The sequence below is a fragment of the Littorina saxatilis genome, linkage group LG1 (assembly GCF_037325665.1).
Source record: "Littorina saxatilis isolate snail1 linkage group LG1, US_GU_Lsax_2.0, whole genome shotgun sequence".
Lineage (NCBI taxonomy): Eukaryota > Metazoa > Mollusca > Gastropoda > Littorinimorpha > Littorinidae > Littorina > Littorina saxatilis.
In genome coordinates, this window is record NC_090245.1 from 31,992,417 (window position 1) to 32,012,562 (window position 20,146).

Here is a 20,146-nt window from a genome sequence, read left to right on the forward strand (position 1 = left end):
CATGTGGCCAGAGACACCGATTCTGCCGAGTTTTAGGAGTAGACGAGCATGCCAGACGCTGTCGTACGCAGATTTAATATCAAAGAAGGTTCCAAGAAGAGAATTATTACTATGTGCCAAGGTCTTTTTGATTTTTTCAGTGACGTGCACAATGTGGTCCGCACACGAACGACCTTGCCTAAAACCTGCCTGGCATGTAGGAATGATATTGTGTTTATTGAGGTGGAACTCCAGCCTCTGGTTCACCACACGCTCAAAGATCTTGCTGAGGTGGGGGGTTAGTGATATGGGGCGGTAACTGCCAGGTAGATTGCCCGGTTTTCCGCTCTTCAATACTGCTACTACTTGTGAGTCTGACCACGCTGCGGGGATAGTATCCTTTAACCAGCATAGATTGAAAAACTGAGTGAGCAACTTAACAAAGTTAGGTGGTAGATGTTTTATCATGTGATATGATATTGGGTCTAAACCTGTGGATTTTTTTGGGTCTTTCACAGAAGAGATGGCGTTTTGGACTTCTTTTGCCTTAAACATGCAGTTTATAGGCAACTGGTTGTCATCTGGGGGTATGTGAAACCCTTCTCCTGATCTAACCTATAATTGAGTCGTTCAGTATCTAGGGATTTTGATTGACTATTTTTGGCAAAGGTATCTGCTAATAGGTTTGCCTTTTCAGAGTCAGTTGTGGTCATTTTATCACCCGATAGTAGTGGCTTTTCTTTAGTTCTGTATCTACATTTAAATCTGCGGATTTTCTTCCAGATTTTGCCACAGTCTTTGTAATCTTTAGTTTCTTTGTGGACAAAGTTTTCCCAGTTTTGAAGTTTAGCCTCAGCGGTGATCTGGTTAAATTGTATTTCAGCTGACTTCATATTCGTGAAGTTAGCGTCTGAGCAGTGCCTGAGATATGTCCTAATGTGATATCGCTTGTTTGCCAAGGCTTCATCACAGTCTGCATTCCACCACTCATTCCTTTTGGCCTTACAGTTAGGATTTACTGATTTAAGCGGAATGTGATTATTGGCAGCAGTGAGTATACATTGACGTATATTATTGTAATTACACAAAAGCCGCCAGACCACATCACAAACAGAACTGAAGAATGCACAGGTGTTGCTTACATAGAGACACACACACTCACACACACACACACAAAAACACAGAGAAGCCGTATCTATAGAGAGATAGATGACAGTGTATTTTTCGCGTGGCTATAAATTGATTCGACCTTTGCACTTTTACAGTGAGGATAATTTACGGGTCCAATTTACGTTCTGTACACTGCGTTGACCTTCTAAAAATAGTAACGCCGGGAATATCCGAAGACGCTCAGCGCAGTGGACAGCGCAGTGTAGTAACTTACAACTGAACGGGAAAGCCACACGAAGGAAGGGAGATAAACGCCAAACACTGGAGAAGATAAGGAAGAGTTACTTATAATGGTGAAATGAACACAAAAACGAAAATGAGTTCAGCGCTGCGCGCTGAGAGCACGTGTTGAAATATCTCATCGATGATATTGTGTCCGGGGTGTAGCTGAATACGGTGTCCAAATTTGAAAAAGATCCACCGAGAACTTTGGCGTTGTGATGTGGTGTAGCGGCTATGGTGTGTCGGTATGGGGGCCCGGGTCGCTGAGGTGGAACCAAAATAGCTGAGGTGGAACCAAAATCGGTTCAGCGCTGCGCGCTGAGAGCACGTGTTGAAATATCGACCAGGTTGTGTCCTGTACCGGGTCAACCTGAATATGCCCACCAAATTTGAAGCAGATCCATCGAGAACTTTGGCCGTGCATCGCGCACAGACAGACACACACACAGACACACAGACACACAGACACTAGTCGTATATATATATAGATATAGGGCAAAGTAAGCCCCATCTTTTGATACCAGTTTGGTTTACCTTGCTTCAAGGTCAAGGTCACAGGAGCTCTTCAAAGTTGGATTGTATACATATTTTGAAGTGACCTTGACCCTGAACTATGGAAGATAACTGTTTCAAACTTAAAAATTATATGGGGCACATGTTATGCTTTCATCATGAGACACATTTGGTCACATATGATCATGGTCAAGGTCACTTTGACCCTTATGAAATGTGACCAAAATAAGGTAGTGAACCACTAAAAGTGACCATATATCATGGTAGAAAGAGCCAATAAGCACCATTGTACTTCCTATGTCTTGAATTAACAGCTTTGTGTTGCATGACCTTGGATGACCTTGACCTTGGGTCAAGGTCACATGTATTTTGGTAGGAAAAATGTGTAAAGCAGTTCTTAGTGTATGATGTCATTGCTAGGTTTAGTTATTTGACCTTGACCTTCAGGGTCAAGGTCAAGGTCATGTAAAGGTCAAGCATGTGAGTCGTATGGGCTTTGCCCTTCTTGTTTATACTGCTGTAGCTGTACGGGGAGGGGGGGTATACTGCTGTAGCTGTTAGTGATTTTTGCACTGTTACACTGGGGGGGGGGGGGGGGGAAGGGTGGGGGTGGAGTACATACTGCTGAATCTGTAGCTGTAAGTGTGGTTTGCACTGTTACACTTGGGGGTGGGGTGTACATACTGATGTATCTGTAGCTGTAGGTATTGCATTGTAACACTTGGGGGGGGGGGGTGTACATACTGATCTATCTGTAGCTGTAGGCGTGTTTTGTACTGTTACACTTGGGGGGGGGGGGGCGGTTTGTACATACTGATGTATCTGTAGTTGTAGGTGTGTTATGTACTGTTACAGTAGGCGGGGAGGGAGGGGGGTTGAACATACTGCTGTATATGTAGCTGTAGGTGTGTTTTGCACACAGGAGGGGGGGGGGGGGGGTTGTACATACTGCTGTATCTGTAGCTCTAGGTGTGTTTTGCACTCTACACGGGGGAAGGCGGTTGAGTGTTGTACATACTGCTATATCTGAAGCTGTAGGTATGTTTTGTACTGTTACAGTGGTGGCAGCGGGGGGAGGGGGATGTACATAATTCTGAATCTGTAGCTGTAAATGAGTTTTGTACTGTTACAGTGGTGGGGGGGGGGGTTGGGGGTTGTACATACTGCTGTATCTGTAGCTGTAGGTGTGTTTTGCACTGTTACTAAGGGGGAGGGGAGGTGTACATACTGCTGTAGCTGTAGCTGTAAGTAATTTTTGCACTGTTACACTTGGGGGGTTGTATATACTGCTGAATCTGTTGCTGTAGGTGTGTTTTATACTGTAATACTGAGGGGGGGGGGTGTACGGCTGTATCTGTAGCTGTAGGTGTGTTTTGTACTGTTACAGTGAGGGCGGTAGGGGCGGGGGGTTCTACATACTGCTGTATCTGTAGCTGGTGATGTGTTTTGCACTGTTACACTGGGGGGGGGGGGGGGGGTTGTACACACTGCTGTATCTGTAGGTTTGTTTTCAACTGTAACACTGGGGGGAGGGGGGGTTGTACTGCTGTAGCTGTAGCTGTAAGTGAATCAGTTTTGCACTGTTACACTTGGGGGGGGGGGGGGGGTGGTACATACTGCTGTATCTGTAGCTGCACCCGGCCCAGCCAGCAAGACATTAGCGGCCGATAGTCGGCCGAACACCCTTCAAAAAGTCGGGCAGGTGACGTCAAAAGATACGACGCGGGTGTTGGCCCGACTAACTTTTGCAAAGAGGCAACGAGGCGGCCGACAGGCGGCCGAACACCTGTACTATGGCGGCACGCATCCGGTCCGATGTTAATCGGCCCGATGGCTTGTTGGACCTGCGGCCCGACACCTTATGCCGACATCGTCCCGATGTCTTCCCGCTGAAATCGATATCTTCCCGATGTCGGCATAAGGTGTCGGGCCGCAGGTCCAATAAGTCATCGGGCCGATTAACATCGGACCGGATGCGTGCCGCCATAGTGCAGGTGTTCGGCCGCCTGTCGGCCGCCTCGTTGCCTCTTTGCAAAAGTTAGTCGGGCCAACACCCGCGTCGTATGTTTTGACGTCACCGGCCCGACTTTTTGAAGGGTGTTCGGCCGATTATCGGCCGCTAATGTCTTGCTGGCTGGGATGATGATGATGATGATGATGATGATGATGATGATGTACGGTGATGATGATGTTGATGATGATGATGATCGCACCTTAATCTGTTGGCATCCCTTTGCAGACACGGGGTCAGTGCCGGAGGTTCTTCAGGAGGTGGAGCTTGACGTGTACGACAATGTGGTGTGCGTGGACACCTTCCAGTCTACAACCCTCTACGACATCACCAGATACGTCACCAAGGGCTTCATGTGCGCCGCCAACGGAACGTCCGGAGGACAAGACTCGTGCAGGGTGGGTAGTAAGCCAACTGTCAAACCTGCTTTTGGCATTTCTACTGTCAAGCCTGCTCTTGGCATTTCTACTGTCAAACCTGCTTTTGGCATTTCTACTGTCAAGCCTGCTCTTGGCATTTCTACTGTCAAGCCTGCTATTAGCATTTCTACTGTCAAACCTGCTCTTGGCATTTCTACTGTCAAACCTGCTTTTGGCATTTCTACTGTCAAACCTGCTCTTGGCATTTCTACTGTCAAACCTGCTTTTGGCATTTCTACTGTCAAACCTGCTCTTGGCATTTCTACTGTCAAGCCTGCTCTTGGCATTTCTACTGTCAAGCCTGCTCTTGGCATTTCTACTGTCAAGTCTGCTTTTGGCATTTCTACTGTCAAACCTGCTCTTGGCATTTCTACTGTCAAGCCTGCTCTTGGCATTTCTACTGTCAAGCCTGCTCTTGGCATTTGTACTATCAAAGCTACTTTTGACATTTCTACGGTCAAAACCTGCTTTTGGCCTTTCTACTGTCAAACACGTTTTGGGCATTTCTACTGTCAAACCTGCTTTGGGCATTTCTACTGTTAAACCTGCTTTGGGCATTTCTACTGTCAAACCTGCTTTGGGCATTTCCACAGTAACATCTGTTTTTGGCATTTAATGAGCTGTCTCCAACCAGATATACTGTACAGATGCTGCCGCTGGTAATCTTTATGATCCGATTTATTGGAAAGCTTCTATACTGCATCGATATGCAACAGTGGTGCCTGGATCAGACATGGCTACTCATCCATGTATATATATTTTTTTTTGGGGGGGGGGGGGTTGGTGCGTGTGCAAGCGTATGGTTTTTTTTTTCCTGTGTGTGTGTGCGCGTGTGTGTAGTGCGTGCGTGCGTGTATACGGGTGTATGTGCGTGTCTGGGTGTGTGGGTGTATGTGAGCATGTGTATATGTATGCAGTTATATGATTGTATTGATGAGTGACTCCTCTTAGCCAATCTATAATCATTAGGTTGTACCACAACGGGCGGAATAAAATAGTCTGATCTTCTTTTGTAACAACACATTCAGAATCACAGGAGCTTGTACCAAAGTGCTGGTCGATCGAAGTGTCTTACTCCTTTCGCCCTGTTGGAGTTTAGTACCCCACTATTGTAGTACAGTACCCCACTACTGCAGTAAGCCTAAAGGAGTCGGATGCTTCCATCAGCCGGCACTGTGATACAAGCTGCTGTGCTGAGAACCAACACTGACTCTTTGCAGGGCGATTCTGGCAGCTCACTGATGTGCCGGCAGACGGACAGTCTCGGGGATTACTACAAGCTCTTCGGTATCGTGTCCAGCGGGTTTGGTTGCGGCAACAAGGGTCAGCCTGGATATTACACCTATGCCCCCTTCTACATCAACTGGATCGAGACCACCATCGAATCCCTGACCACACTGGCCGAGGGATAGGCTCAAATATTCCCCCTTTCTTTCCTGTCTTTCTTTGTTTTCTTTCCTTCGATTTCTGCATTCCACGGTGCGATGTGAACGTCATCCTGCTGCAGTCGCACTGATGTTCAAGTTTTGGAATTTAGTTTTCACGTTTCAGTTAAATACATTTTACGGACTTTCTTCATTGGCAGTGTCGACGGAAATATTGGTGTGTTAGTATGCAAGATGTCAGAGCTTCGCGGGCTTTACAAGTGTGCTAAACTGGACGAGCAGGAAGGATGTGTGTAGCTGTTCGATGTCTCTGACATTAAAAAGACCCACGTCAAATGCACTCAAGGATTCGCGAAAGTGCGGCTTGAAACTTCCCGTAAGGCAGGGATGTTGCCAGGATTTATTTTCTTTGGAAAATTTGCCGAAATAACCGCAAAAGGGTCAGCAATCTTTTAAGTTAAAGGCAGACCTTGGCGTCACTTTGTGAGAAAAAAATGCGGCAGACCTGCCAAAGTTACGGCAAAGTTTTCAGCGATCTGAAAGAAGTGTCTGCGTATTGCCGACTGGCGACTCCCCGAAAGTCGCCATGTAAGGTGATAATACAAGTCAATGAATGATCGTCTAAATGGTGAAAGCACCCAACACGAAAGCTATGGGTAGGCCACGTGAATGATCGTCTTAGTGGTGAAAGCACCCTACACGAAAGCTATGGGTAGGCCACGTGAATGATCGTCTTAGTGGTGAAAGCACCCAACACGAAAGCTATGGGTACTGAGGCCACGTGAATGATCGTCTTAGTGGTGAAAGCACCCAACACGAAAGCTATGAGTAGGCCACGTTAACTATCGTCTTAGTGGTGAAAGCACCCAACACGAAAGCTATGAGTAGGCCACGTGAAAGATCGTCTTAGTGGTGAAAGCACCCAACACGAAAGCTATGAGTAGGCCACGTGAAAGATCGTCTTAGTGGTGAAAGCACCCAACACGAAAGCTATGGGTTGGCCACGTAAATGATCGTCTTAGTGGTGAAAGCACCCTACACGAAAGCTATGGGTAGGCCACGTGAATGATCGTCTTAGTGGTGAAAGCACCCAACACGAAAGCTATGAGTAGGCCACGTTAATTATCGTCTTAGTGGTGAAAGCACCCAACACGAAAGCTATGGGTTGGCCACGTAAATGATCGTCTTAGTGGTGAAAGCACCCAACACGAAAGCTATAAGTAGGCCACTAGAGCCTAATAAACACATTGAGCGGCAGTGCTTTTCACATTTTCCTTTCCATACCTGCAGAAAGGTGGTGATGAATGTCAAGAAATGATCATCTTGGTGGTCAAGGCACCCGACACGAATGCAAGTGGCAGGCCACAGCGACAGCGACTCTCGTACTTGCCTTTTCCACGCGTGCAGAAAGAATTATCATCTGAACGAGCGACTGCATCAGGTCAGTTGAGATTCACGTCTACCTTTGAAAAGATGGACTGCGTCCTTTTGCTGTGATTCTTTTCTCCATTCTTGGTCTTACTTTTTGTTTAGAAGAACAAGTCATGTTCGTTTCTGCAGACCTGGGCGTTTGTATGCCTTCCGGTTTATTCCCTTTTGGAACTAGTTTCTCAAGAAGTCTTTGTTGCATAGAGTAAGAGTTTGAACATCTTGTGACAAAAAAGGGTAAGTAGAATGTGTAAAAAAAAATTTTAAAAAAAGTTTATTCAGTGCCAGTGTTTAGTCAGTATTTGCAAAACAAAGCTATATAGACTCTAGTAAACAGAACTGAACACATTTTAAACAAATTTCTGTAACAAGTTTTGAAAACGTTGTGAAATATTACATAGGTCTACTTGCGAAAGAGGCACGCATAATAAACACACAGTGTTCAAATGAACACTTGAGAACACTATGTGTTTATTATGCGAACACTTGTGGACAATATGTGTGCTACTTTGTGCCAGCAAAACTATGTACAAAGTCACGAAGAGTTCAAAACTTGTTACAGATGTATTGAAAATGTGTTGAAATCTGTTTAGAGTGTAAAGCTGCTTCTATTTCACATTTTTGTCATATCAGGGCAAACTTCTGTCAACACACGAGACTCTGCTTTTTTGCAGGCTTGTATCTCACATCTCGCAGATAATCAACATTTTGTTGTTTTTGTTTGTTTTTAAACGTTTGTACAAAAATGTTGACTATTGATTTTATTTCAAAAGAAATGACAATGACAGTAAGCAACTTGTTGATAATTCTACATTTCTACAATTCTGTGCTTCTATTATTCAGAAATTAAATTTATTCTGCTCAGGAGCAAACAGCATAATAAATCATACTAATTCGTAAGGATACTGTTTTTGTGTGTGATATGACTGCCTTTTTGCCAGTGTTCGCTTTTATACACCTGTGATTGGAAAACAGAGATATTACTGTACTTGTTGTTCTTGAACATGGTGTGGTGTTTTTTCTCTTGAAAGCATATTCTCCATATTGTTTCAAATCGAATTGTTACTGAAGAGAAAAGAATGTTAAGATAATTTACATTTTATAACGTTGAAAGGTTGTCAACTCTAATACTAATAAATCGTGTTATTTTCATGTCTTCTGAAATTGCGTGCGTGCGTGTGTGTTTTACGTGCGAGCTTGCGTGCGTGCGTGCGTGTGTGTGTGTGTGTGTGTGTGTGTGTGTGTGTGTGTGTGTGATACGCACCCAGTGAGTGCAAAGATAAACGCACACAGTGTCTACAGGCGTATTTCATCGCATCATGCGTTCTTATTTCGCTTTTGTCCGAGCATAAGCACGACTAGCTTTTGTGTGTGTGTGTGTGTGTGTGTGTGTGTGTGTGTGTGTGTGTGTGTGTGTGCTTTTTGTGTGTGTGTGTGTGTGTGTGTGTGTGTGTGTGTGTGCATGATTGTGTGTCTGTGTGTGTGTATGAGAAAGAGGGAGAGAGACAGACAGATGGACACATAAACAGGCAGACTGACGGAAAGACAGAAAGAGAGACAAACAGACAGAAAAACAGATAGACAAAATGACAGACAGACGGACTGAAAAAGAGAGAGAATGTGAGTGCGTGTGTGGGTGTCTGCGTATGTGTATGGAAGACGGACAGGCAGGCGGACAGATAGACATACTCACTTACGGACAGACGGAGAGACAGACAGACAGGCATACTGACTGTCGGACTAAAAAACCGAGTTGAGTCTTGGTGTGTATATGTGCGTGTGTGTGTTCGTGTGTGTGTTTGTGTGTGTGCGCAGTTCCCTTTGAGCACCCATAGACACTGAGTGACATTCTTATGCCGTTGATCACGTACGTACACAGACAAGCAAGCTGTTACCCGTCGAAGCCGATCAAGCTGTTCATTTTTGAAAGGTAACTTTTCGTTTGACTCTAAAAAAATAACCCAATACATGGACAAGCCGCTAAGCCTGTTCTTAATATGCGCAGTCACGGTGACAGGAACGGCAACTGCAATTCATTTCAAGAAGTCCCAAAACGAATTCTTCCTAGCAGCCATGTTTAGCGTCATCCGACATGAATATTGCACAAAAAACAACACCAACCACGAAATGGTGCCATCCAGTTAATAGGCGTTGACTGCCGGAGACGCAACGTTCTATGCTCACAGGGCCGGACTACCGGGGGGGTTATGGGGGTTGCGCAACCCCCCCCCCCCCCCCCTAGCCTAAACATGTACCTTACTTATTTTTTATTTTTTATTATTGCTTATTTTATGCCGTTTCATGCAAGGAGCGACCATTTTCCTATCTCATAATATGACCTACCCATCAGCTTCAGGGGGCTTCGCCCCCTGACCCCCACATCGAGGGGGGGGGGGGGGTTCTAGGGTTTTCGGACCCCCCCCCCCCCCAGCCAAAAAATAAAAATATTGAATGAGGTATGCATTTCTTTATTTTACATTGAGTTTCAATTTTTGGGGTATTAATCAGTGACAAAATCTGCTGCCTGAAACTGGTAATGATCATCCTCAGAATGCACCAGATTGCACCATTTTGCATCCTTTTTTTCAAAATTTTCCGGGGGACATGCCCCCGGACCCCCCGAGCAAGCTAGGCGCTTCGCGCCGTCGGCTTGGCGCTTTGCGCCTTCACACCCATATCTTCACAATATACTTTTGGAAAAAAAACACCCATAAAATGAACTGATACGCCCCTGCCGCCAGGGGGGACATCCCCCTGGGCCACCACTGGCAACCCCCCCCTCCTCTTCGCCTAGTCCGGCCCTGGCTCAAATCAAAACTTGTGCAGCGAAATGGACGATTTTTGGAAATAACTCTTTCGGGTTTGTAGGTGTTGTGGGAGAGTGACCTTTTCTTGCAAAACTTCCGACAAACAAAGGAGGGACCAATCACTAAGCGAGGGGAGTGTTGGAAACACGTGGACCAAAACAAGCGTTTCCGACAAACCCCTCGCTAGTGATTGGTCCTTCATTTGTTTGTCGGAGGATTTGCAAGAAAATGTCACTGTACCTCAACCCATACAAACCCGACGCCGGAATTAACTTCGGAATTCGTCTAATGGCTGCACGCAGTTGGGGAAGAGCCCCTAATATGGACCACCTCCTGTTCTGATCAACATGTGCATTCTTTGACATAATATCCCAAGATGTGTTTTCCTAATTATTTCGAAAAATGGCTTTGATGACGTCATATCTGGTTTTTCATTAAAAATAAATCAAGAATGCACTGTTGTGACCTCATTTTTCCGTCAAATAGATTGAAATTTTGGTCAAGCAATCTTTGTCTCAGTCCGGAGTATGGGATTGCATTTCAGCTTGGAAGCTTAAAAACTAATTAAAGTTGGCCAAAACATTATTGCAACAAATTTCAAACACAAAGTAAAGCATTAATCCCCGTGTCAATTTATTAAAACTGTATACGCCAAAGAAGGCCGTTCACTTAACCTTCAGGATCACCATTTGGATTAAATATTTCTTTTACAGGGATCACGTGACCGCCGCTCAAGTAAGGGTACCCTCAAAATCGACCAGACAAAAATGGAAGAGCCGAATGAAAAATCGACAAAAAATCACAATAGGCAAAACTTTGCAACTGTGACATACGAGAAGAAAGTCAAACCAATTATCTACCCTGAACAGATTATTTTGTTTTGCTACCTGGTGTATTTCGCGTGCTATGCTATTCCTACTGATGCAGGTGTCGATCGTAAGAGCGGTCAAAAACAGAACGTTTTACATCAATTTGTATGGGTATCATGTCAAAAAGCGTTACATTTTAGGAATGACTTGGTGGATTGCTTTGAAACTTGTAGAATATTTTACCAACATACTAGAGATACTTCGTGCGAAAGTTTGGATCGTTACGGTTGTTTATGCAGATGTGACGCAATGTTTCGGAAAATGTTGTTAAACTTGTTCACTTGTGTCCCAAAAATTCATGACATTGCATATTTACAGATAAATAATTGATACAGATTCTGTCTAAGTTTCATTTGCGTGTAGCTGCTGGCGTTAATTTGCTAGTCATGCAAACACATGAGGAAAAAATGGAACGTTCACGCTGTTTCGCGCTTACAGCTGTTATCGCTGCGTGCCTCTTAAAACATGCTACGGTCACGCTTGGCTCGGCATCACTGTGGCACCAGAATCATCGCTTAAATATGTAGCGTGTTTACTGGTCCAGCAAATTTGCGTCAGTGCTTACACGCACATAAAACTTTAGCAGTGTGTGTATCAATCATTTTTCTAAAGACATGCAAAGTCATACATTTTTTTAACCCAAGGGAACAATCCTATGACAAGATTAAAAACTTCTTTCGAAAAATTGCATAACATTTTAACAAACACCTGTAACAATCCATCATTTCGCTCGAAGTATCTCTAGTATGTTGGTAAAATATTCTACAAGTTTCAAAGCAATCCACCAAGTCATTGCTAAAGTGAAGACTTTTTTTTCATGATACCCCTAAAAAATGACGCAAAAAGTCCCGTTTTTGACCGCTCTTGCGATCGACACCTGCATCAGTAGGAATAGCATAGCACGCGAAATACGCAAGGTAGCAAAACAAAACAATCTGTTCAGGGTAGATAATTGGTTTGAATTTCTTCTCGTATGTCAAAGTTGCAAAGTTTTGCCTATTGTGATTTTTTGTCGATTTTTCATTCGGCTCTTCCGTTTTTGTCTGGTCGATTTTGAGGGTACCCTTACTTGAGCGGCGGTCACGCGATCCCTGTAAAAGAAATATTTAATCCAAATAGTGATCCCGGTGAAGGTTATGTGAACGGCCTTCTTTGGCATATAAAGTGTTAATAAAATGACACGGGGATTAATGCTTTACTTTGTGTTTGAAATTTGTTGCAATAATTTTTTGGCCAAGTTTATATAGTTTGTTCATTTAAGTTTTTAATAAAAGTGAATTTTCACTTCCAGATTCAAAAATGATTTCATTGTAATTGTTTGTCAGTATTCTTTGTCTTCTCCTGAATCCATAAATATATACATATGTTATGTTTTGATTACAAACAATCTTCCAAAGTTAAAGAGAATAGAGAAATTCGCATTTTCCTGTTAAGCACAAGCGCTGAGTGTGTGTGTGAGAGAGAGAGAGAGAGAGAGAGAGAGAGAGAGAGAGAGAGAGAGACACAGAGAGAGAGAGAGAGAGACAGAGACAGAGACAGAGACAGAGAGAGAGACAGACAGACATGGTCAACATTTAATTTAGTTTTGGCATGTGTCACCTTTCTGGCTCGCGACAACGACCTTACCATAAATAAGTTTCAGGGTTTCGCTAACCAGGGTTTAGTTGTCTCGTCGATGTCTGATCCCAGGTTTTTAGTGTCATCTTTTAGGTTCAGGCCGACAGATGGTCTAAATAGTTTGATATCGCTTGACGCGACTTGCTATATATATAGAATTGTTGTTTTTGAGAAGGAAAGAGCAGAGTATGTTTCAGTTGTTCATCTGTGAGCTTTATACGGTCTAAGGTAAGCGAGTAAGTTATTCTGTGTCTGTGTAGCATCGGTTTGGTTAAAGAGTTTGTGTAGTTGGTTGCTGTTGTTGTTGTTGTTTATGTTGTTGCTGTTGTTTGTTGTTGTTGTTGTTGTTGTTGTTGTTGATGATTATTATTTTGTCGTCACCTCTGCTGATGTTGTTGATGTTTGCTGTTGTTACCGATTATGCTGTTGTTACTTCTGCTGATGTCGTCAGTGTCTGTTGTTGTTAAAAGAAAAGAAAAGAAACAAGTCGCGTGACGCGATATAAAAACATTAGTCAATTTGTCGCCCTGAAACTGAAAGATCAACACAAAAATTAAAAAAACAGCCAACACCGGGACTTCATGTACTAGTTAAGGCTTCGCTAGCCCTAATCCAATGACTGAGACTGGTCCAGCTCGTCTCCGCGAAGCGCGCAAACTTAGTGCCTGATTAACCTATTTTCTTTAATTGTGAGTATTTTCAGAGTAAACATGGCATATCCATATTTTTGGATTCAAGCAATAATAAAGAATTATATGAAAACATGTTTGGATCGATTACTATAATTTTAATTTTGAATAAAAATTTTGAGATTCTTTATGACAAAACTCATTAATTAATAAATACGCTTCCAAACTGAAATGCAATGCCATAGTCCGGGCTTCGTCGAATATTACTTGATCAATCAATATGATCAAAGAATGAGTGCGTGGCAGTTCCGCCTCAACTTTTACTAAAAGCCGGATTTGACGTTATCAAAGACATTTATCGAAAAAAAGGAAAAAATCATCTGGGGATATCATCTGGAAGAATGTTGATGTAAAATTTCATGAAGATCGATACAATCGTTTCCTCGGAATCCGCACGCACGCACACACACACACACACACACACACACACACACACACACACACACACACACACACACACACACACACACACACACACACACACACACACACACACAAACACAAACACACACCACGACCCTCGTCTCGATTCCCAGTCTATGTTAAAACTTTTAGTCAAAACTTGACTAAACGTAATTAAAAAGAAACCCCGGTTTTATGTCCACAAAATGCTCAAAAAAGCAACACAAGCTCAGTACCTTATCAAACCTCTGAAAGAACTCTTGCGGGATGATGTGCAGTTCAGAGAAAGTATCATTATGTCTGACAATAACAACAACAAAAACACATACACAGTAAAAAAGATAAAAATAAAATTAAAAATTAAAAATTAAAAAAAAAAAAGTCGCGCAAAGCGAAATTACTACATTTAGTCAATCTGTCGAACTCAGAGACTGAAATCGAACTCATCACATTTTACACTAACACAATGCTCACGAGCGTTGTCGATTTCATGGGTATGACACGGTGACGGTGACACGTATGTTCAAGCTCAGAAAGTTACAAGCCAGTATAGCGCACAACGTACAGCGCTTTTTTTTTCTTTTTTTTGTTGTTGCCAAGCACATCAGTGTGGGGCTTTTAATCAATAACATGCATCCGTCTACAATGTATCATCATTCATCCTTCAACATTTATAATAAATATGTAAATGGCAAGTATACAAGACATATATATACAACATTAGGACATAACAGACAGACGGACATATAACATACCGTTCGCCTACAAGTAAGGCCGGAGCTTAACATAACATGCAGATTACAATACTTGACATTATGGACGTATTACCTGCTTAATAATAATACAGTCAGTTAATAATAATGTCAAAAAAACCCACAAAAACCACCAAAAAAACCAAAAAAATCAAAACAAAAAAACATATATATACACAAATCATCACATCTCTGCACAACCTAGCGTACTACCTAACCAACTCTTCATATGGGGACCATAATTCTACAAATTTGGTAATGTTACCAGAATTGAAACGAATATTTTTCTATTTCAAATCTGTATTTCAAATTTCTTAACAATATTTCTAACAGTGGCCTTGTCTCTTGTAACTTACTCTTATAAATATAAAACTTTGCAAACAAAATGATAAAATCCAAAACCACATCTACCTTAACATTGTTCATACACCCAAACAAAATAAATTCTTCTGTAAAAAGAACATTTGCGCGGTAAATACCACTTCTGTTTAACAAATCTTCCAAATCAGTCCAAAATTTCCGACTAAGCGGGCAGTACCAAAATATATGGGAAATTGTTTCATTTTCAATTTTACAAAAGGCACAAAGGGGACCGTCGAGAATCTTTTGAACAAATAATCGGCTCGCAACACCAAGGTTGCGGTGAAGCAATCTGGTCTGGAACCATCTTAACTGTGTGTCCTTAGTTGTTTTAAAACACTTATCAAAAATCTGTTTCCAGTTCAGGTTGTAAAAATACATATTCCATCTGTTCATGCCTGCAGGGTTATCATCAAATTTTGATTTCAAAAAGACTTCTTTAATTGCCTGTTTGCCTCTACAAATAATCTGCCAGGGTTTATAATCCCTAATCTGAAAACCATTCAACGAATCAATTTTTACTTTTCTCTGATATTTTCGTAAGGACTTAATCACTCCCTCATAGAATACAAAATTAGTTTGAACAAAAGGAAAATGTAACCTAAATTCTTCAAAGGTAAAAAAAATTTCCATTTAAATGTAGCAACTGATGGACAAACACTACATCATTTTCAATCCATTCCTTATTTACTATTGTACCGTGGTCTCGTATAATGTTCAAATTGTAATGTATACATGCAGAAACAAAATCATTCACATTAATTACCTCGCTTAAGGAACAGCATTTCTTATACTGTTTCAAAACATCCTTCCAAAAACTGTTACCACATCGTTTCATTAACACATTTAATAAAGTGTATTTACATACTCGGCACCCACTTTAAATATGTCTTTCATTCCAGGTATCATATCAAAAATAAGCTTTTTTACATCAAATTCAAACATCTTTAATCTGCGAATCCAATTCATCTTTACTGATGCCACAAAAGTATAAATGTCAATCATATTCAGACCACCATTGCAATAGGGTCTGCAAACGACATTACGCCGAATCTTTGCAGGTTTACCATTCCACAGGAACGAATAAAAGGCTGCATTCAGTTCACTTCTCGTAAAAAGTCTTCGGGTGGGTCTGGCAATACAGTTAATAAATAAACCAATTTTGAAAGGACCAAATTTTTAAAAAATTATAATTCTACCGAATGGTGTTAACTGTCTTCTGCTCCAATCGTTTAAAATTCTTTTAATCTCTTTTAATATTCCTTCATAATTAATTTCCAGAATGTTGCCGATGTTTGTCGAAAATTTGACTCCCAATACTTTAAAAATCCCAGGGTCCCAACAGAAGTTCATATCCCTCATATATCTTTCTTGTGAATTTCGCTTTCTTCCAATCCAGACAATTTGAGTTTTTTCATTGTTTATCTTTAATCCGGAAAATTTAGAAAATTTCTGTAAAGTTTTAACACATTCAACAAAGGATTCTTTGCTGCCATCCAAATAAAGAGTTGTATCGTCTGCAAATTGAGACAATAACACTTTCTCGTTATTCAATTTCAATCCTTTTATCACAGAATTATTCCAGCGCTTTTCTGATTTCTTTTTAACTTTCTTAGCTTTTTTCGAATCCAAACATAAGATATTAAGATGTTTTTGGAATCAGGAAATGATAAGTAAAAAGATAAAATTAAAATCGATTTCTAAAATTTTAATTTTAATTAGAATTTTCATATTTTAATTTTCTGAGATTGTTTTTAATCCGAATATAGCATATCTATATGTTTCTGGAATCAGAAAATAATCAAGAATAAGATAACTTTATTTTTGAATCGATTTCTTTAAAAAAAAAAATGTGTAAGCCTCCAAGCTGAAATGCAATACCAAAGTCCGGGCTTCATCGAAGCTTGCTTGACGAAAAATTTCAATCAATTTGATCGAAAAATGAGGGCGTGACAGTGCCGTCTCAACTTTCACTAAATACCGGATATGACGTCAACAAAGATATTTATCGGTAAAAAGAAAAATCAATCTGTGGATATCATACCCAGAAACTATCATGTGAAGTTTCATGAAGATCGGTCCAATACTTTTCTCAAAATCGATCTACACACACACACACACACCACCACCACCACCACCCTCGTCTCGAATCCCCGTCTATGTTAAAACATTTAGTCAAAATTTGACAGAATATTAAAAGATTATGAACATGGTTGTTAGAAAGATGTATCCCCTCATTTTGACGCGATTGTTGCGTGGCAACAATGTTTTCGATCATGGAGCGAAAATAAATCTCACGGCTTACTGCCGGGCCCAATGTGTACATTGCCGGCAGATGGTAACAAAAAACCGCGTGTTTCCGAGTGCGCGCCGCGAAGGAGGCAAGATTTTTATTTTTACATTTAGTCAAGTTTTGATTTTTGTTATCATGGACTGGGAATAGAGACGAGGGTGGTGGTGTGTGTATGTGTGTGTGTGTATATATATATATATATATATATATATATGTGTGTGTGTGTATATGTATATGTGTGTGTGTGTGTCAGTATATGTGTGTGTGTGTGTGTGTATATGTGTGTGTGTTAGTGTGTGTGTATGTGTGTGTGTGTGTATCTGTGCGTGTGTGTGTGTGTGTCAGTGTGTGTGTGTGCTTGTGTGTGTGTGTGTGTGTGCCTTGTGTGTGTGTGTGTGTGTGTGTGCGTACGTGTGTGTCAGTGTGTGTGTGTGTGTGTGTGTGTGTGTGTAAAGCGATTCAGAGAAAACTACTGGACTGATCTTCATGACACTTCACATGAGAGTTTTGATATCCCCAGACAATGTTTTCATTTTTTTCGATAAATATCTTTGATGACGTCATATCCGGCTTTTAGTGAAAGTTGAGGCGGCACTGTCACGCCCTCATTTTTCAACCAAATTAATTGAAATTTTGGTCGAGCAATCTTCGACAATATCCGGACTAAGAGATTGCATTTCAGCTTGGAAGCTTAAAAATTAGTTAATCAGTTTGCTCATTAAAGAGAATAGGTTCAGTATGTACTACGGGCGGTTGCTTAGAGACGAGGGTGACCCGCCTCGGTCTTCGGATATGGTTAGCCGAGACTATCTGTCTCGGCGATAACTGGCTTTTTGTATTGATCTTTATAGTTTGATAACGACTGACTAAATGTTTGTATATCGCTTCACGCGACTTGTTTATTAAGGTTCTCGCTACTTGGAGCTGAAACATTTTCCGCCACCGCGTCAAAAGTGGACGTGGCGTTAGGTTTTTCAGTTGTGAAAGATAAGGCGGCTCTGTCACGCCCTCATTTTTCAATCCAAATTGATTGAAATTTTGGTCAAGCAATCTTCGACGAAGCCCGGACTATAAATTGCATTTCAGCTTGAAAACTTTCAAATTAATTAATGAGATTGGTCATTAAAATTCGCAATTGGTTGGGAAAGATTAAACGGTTTTCTAGTTCAGAGTGTAATATGCAAATGTGTTTCAACATGATGTTGGTTTTTGATTCCCCTGAGTAATGAGCAGTGTCCGGTTGCTGTCGGGTGCGTTTTCAAAATGTAGAGAGTGTTGAGTATGAGGTTAGTGGTGGTGGGACCAGTTTGTTTCTGCGATATTCCTAGCATTGAATAACTAAATGATGGGACAGTGCGTGGGTCACAGGGGTCACAGCATTGGTGAAGAAATGTCGTGAAAGGGAGGGAGCCTTCTATCGGGGAGGGGGGGGGGGCATGGTCTTAAAAGGGGGAGGGAGTTTTCTATAAGATGGGGGGGGGGGGGTTCCACCGTTGTTTAGTGAGTGTAATGGGATATGACAAAGGGGAGTCGTATAAAGCATTTCCTTTTCTTGTTGTATTAGTTCTTTCTTCGATTGTTGGCGCCTGTCAGTGGTCGGGTTGACGCCTTGCCTTGTCCAAGTTTTTGCTCCACCCTTGTGCAACCATTTTAGCTACCTAGAGGTGCTCACTGTTTGTTTTATCTTATTAGATTACATTCTACCCCAACAATGATGACTGGTCCCTCTCTGCGACGTTGCTATCGACGCTCCTTGCGCGTCAAAATAACACTCGCCGTCATGACCACTCTGGTTGCGATGAGCCTCCTTTTCCGAGTGTTCGCAAAAGGATCAACAAATCTCCTGGATCTTACCTCCCTTTATCGACGCCATGTTGAACATTTCCAAACACACTCACACGACAAGTGGATCGTACTGGACTCAGCTAGTAGAAGTGACTGCAAGCAAAGCCTTCAACGGGCGCCACCAGGCTGGAAAATATTGTTGATTACAGATAGTGACTCGATTCTCGGAGACTGAAAAAAGACAGCTGAGTGCACAGTCTTTCAACCTTTCCTTGGGTCTGACGTAGAAAAGGAAACACGACGTATTCTGCAGAAGAATTTAGCCTACTTGTTGGCCGTTTCTCGCGGAGCTGCTTTCATTCTGGATGCTGACTGCTCCGTGTCTTTACCGGACGCGGTTAAAGTGGTGCAGTTTTCGTCAGACAGAGAGCACGGGTTGATGTACAACGAAACCCACCTCTTCAACCCTTACTCTCACTTCGGTGCATGGGACGCGGTTCCTCAAGCTCTCGACGGGAAGAGAAACGTGAAAGAGAATGATCGTAACTCCAGGCTGTATTATGTCAGGGATTTCGACAACGTTCTGGTGAAACATGGCCTGGTCGACACTTCTCGGGACCTCCTTGTTGGTTGGAGTTCTAGAGGCCCCATAGAGCCGACACTGCGCCTGGCTAGAGAACATACAGGTAGCACGTTTGACCAGTCCGCACCCCCAGTGTTTGTAGGGCAGAAGAGTTTTACCCCAGTAGTGCCTGCTTGCAGCTTGTACCGTAAAGAATCCTTTTGGGGTCTGGTGATACCCTGTATGTCGACTGAACTTCGCTGTCAGCTGCTTCGTCAACTTCTGTCGCAGAGGCTCTTTCGTGAACTTGACGCCTATTCGGGATTCTACCAGCTGCCTAGTTCATCAGAAGCGGTTGTCCGTCACCAAACTTACTCTGATACTGCTGATGGTCTGGACACTAGAGCGCTTGCTCGGGAGCTGGACTCTTGGAGCTGTGAAGCGCATTACACGTTCTTTGCCTGTTTCAAGAACATCACGAATCATCTTCTCGACATGCGTTATATCAGTCATCAAGAAAACGCCCTCGTGAAATCCTGGATCTCAGTTATTGAGAAAGTTAGCTTTGTTGAGCCTTCGCGTGTGAGTTCTCCTTGGCGAGGAGTTCGAAGAACAAGCGAATGCAAAGTAGTCCTGGGAAATGTGCGGACAAGCCTCGAGTCGGAAGGTCCTCAACAAGAACTTCAATTAAGGAAACAGCTTATCCAGCCAGTTAAAACACAGTGCAACAATAGTACAGTTACTACAGAGCGGGACTGGTTCTCTGCAGACCAGTGGAAATCACCTCTGATCCCCGACATTGCGCTAGTTGTGCAGTTCAACGAAGACAAATACTTCTGGAAGAATCTTCCCTACCTGGAAGCTATACACCGCCCTTTCTTCA

At 42.3% G+C, this 20,146-nt stretch overlaps 2 protein-coding genes across 2 annotated transcripts in view; both read left to right on the forward strand.

Moving 5' to 3' along the window:
* The first annotated feature begins 4,056 nt into the window (after window positions 1-4,056).
* On the forward strand, window positions 4,057-8,279 carry LOC138972488 (putative inactive serine protease 43). The gene is made up of 2 exons (XM_070345158.1): window positions 4,057-4,293; window positions 5,535-8,279. Exons 1-2 carry the CDS (start codon window positions 4,057-4,059, stop codon window positions 5,724-5,726), a joined length of 429 nt encoding a protein of 142 aa, XP_070201259.1. The 3' UTR covers window positions 5,727-8,279.
* A 10,861-nt stretch (window positions 8,280-19,140) lies between these two features.
* The window catches only part of LOC138972575 (uncharacterized), a 2,655-nt gene continuing 1,649 nt past the window's right edge, over window positions 19,141-20,146 (forward strand). Inside the window, exon 1 of the mRNA XM_070345260.1 lies at window positions 19,141-20,146. This exon is cut by the window's right edge and continues 578 nt beyond it. Within this exon, the coding sequence (XP_070201361.1) occupies window positions 19,141-20,146 (1,006 nt within the window).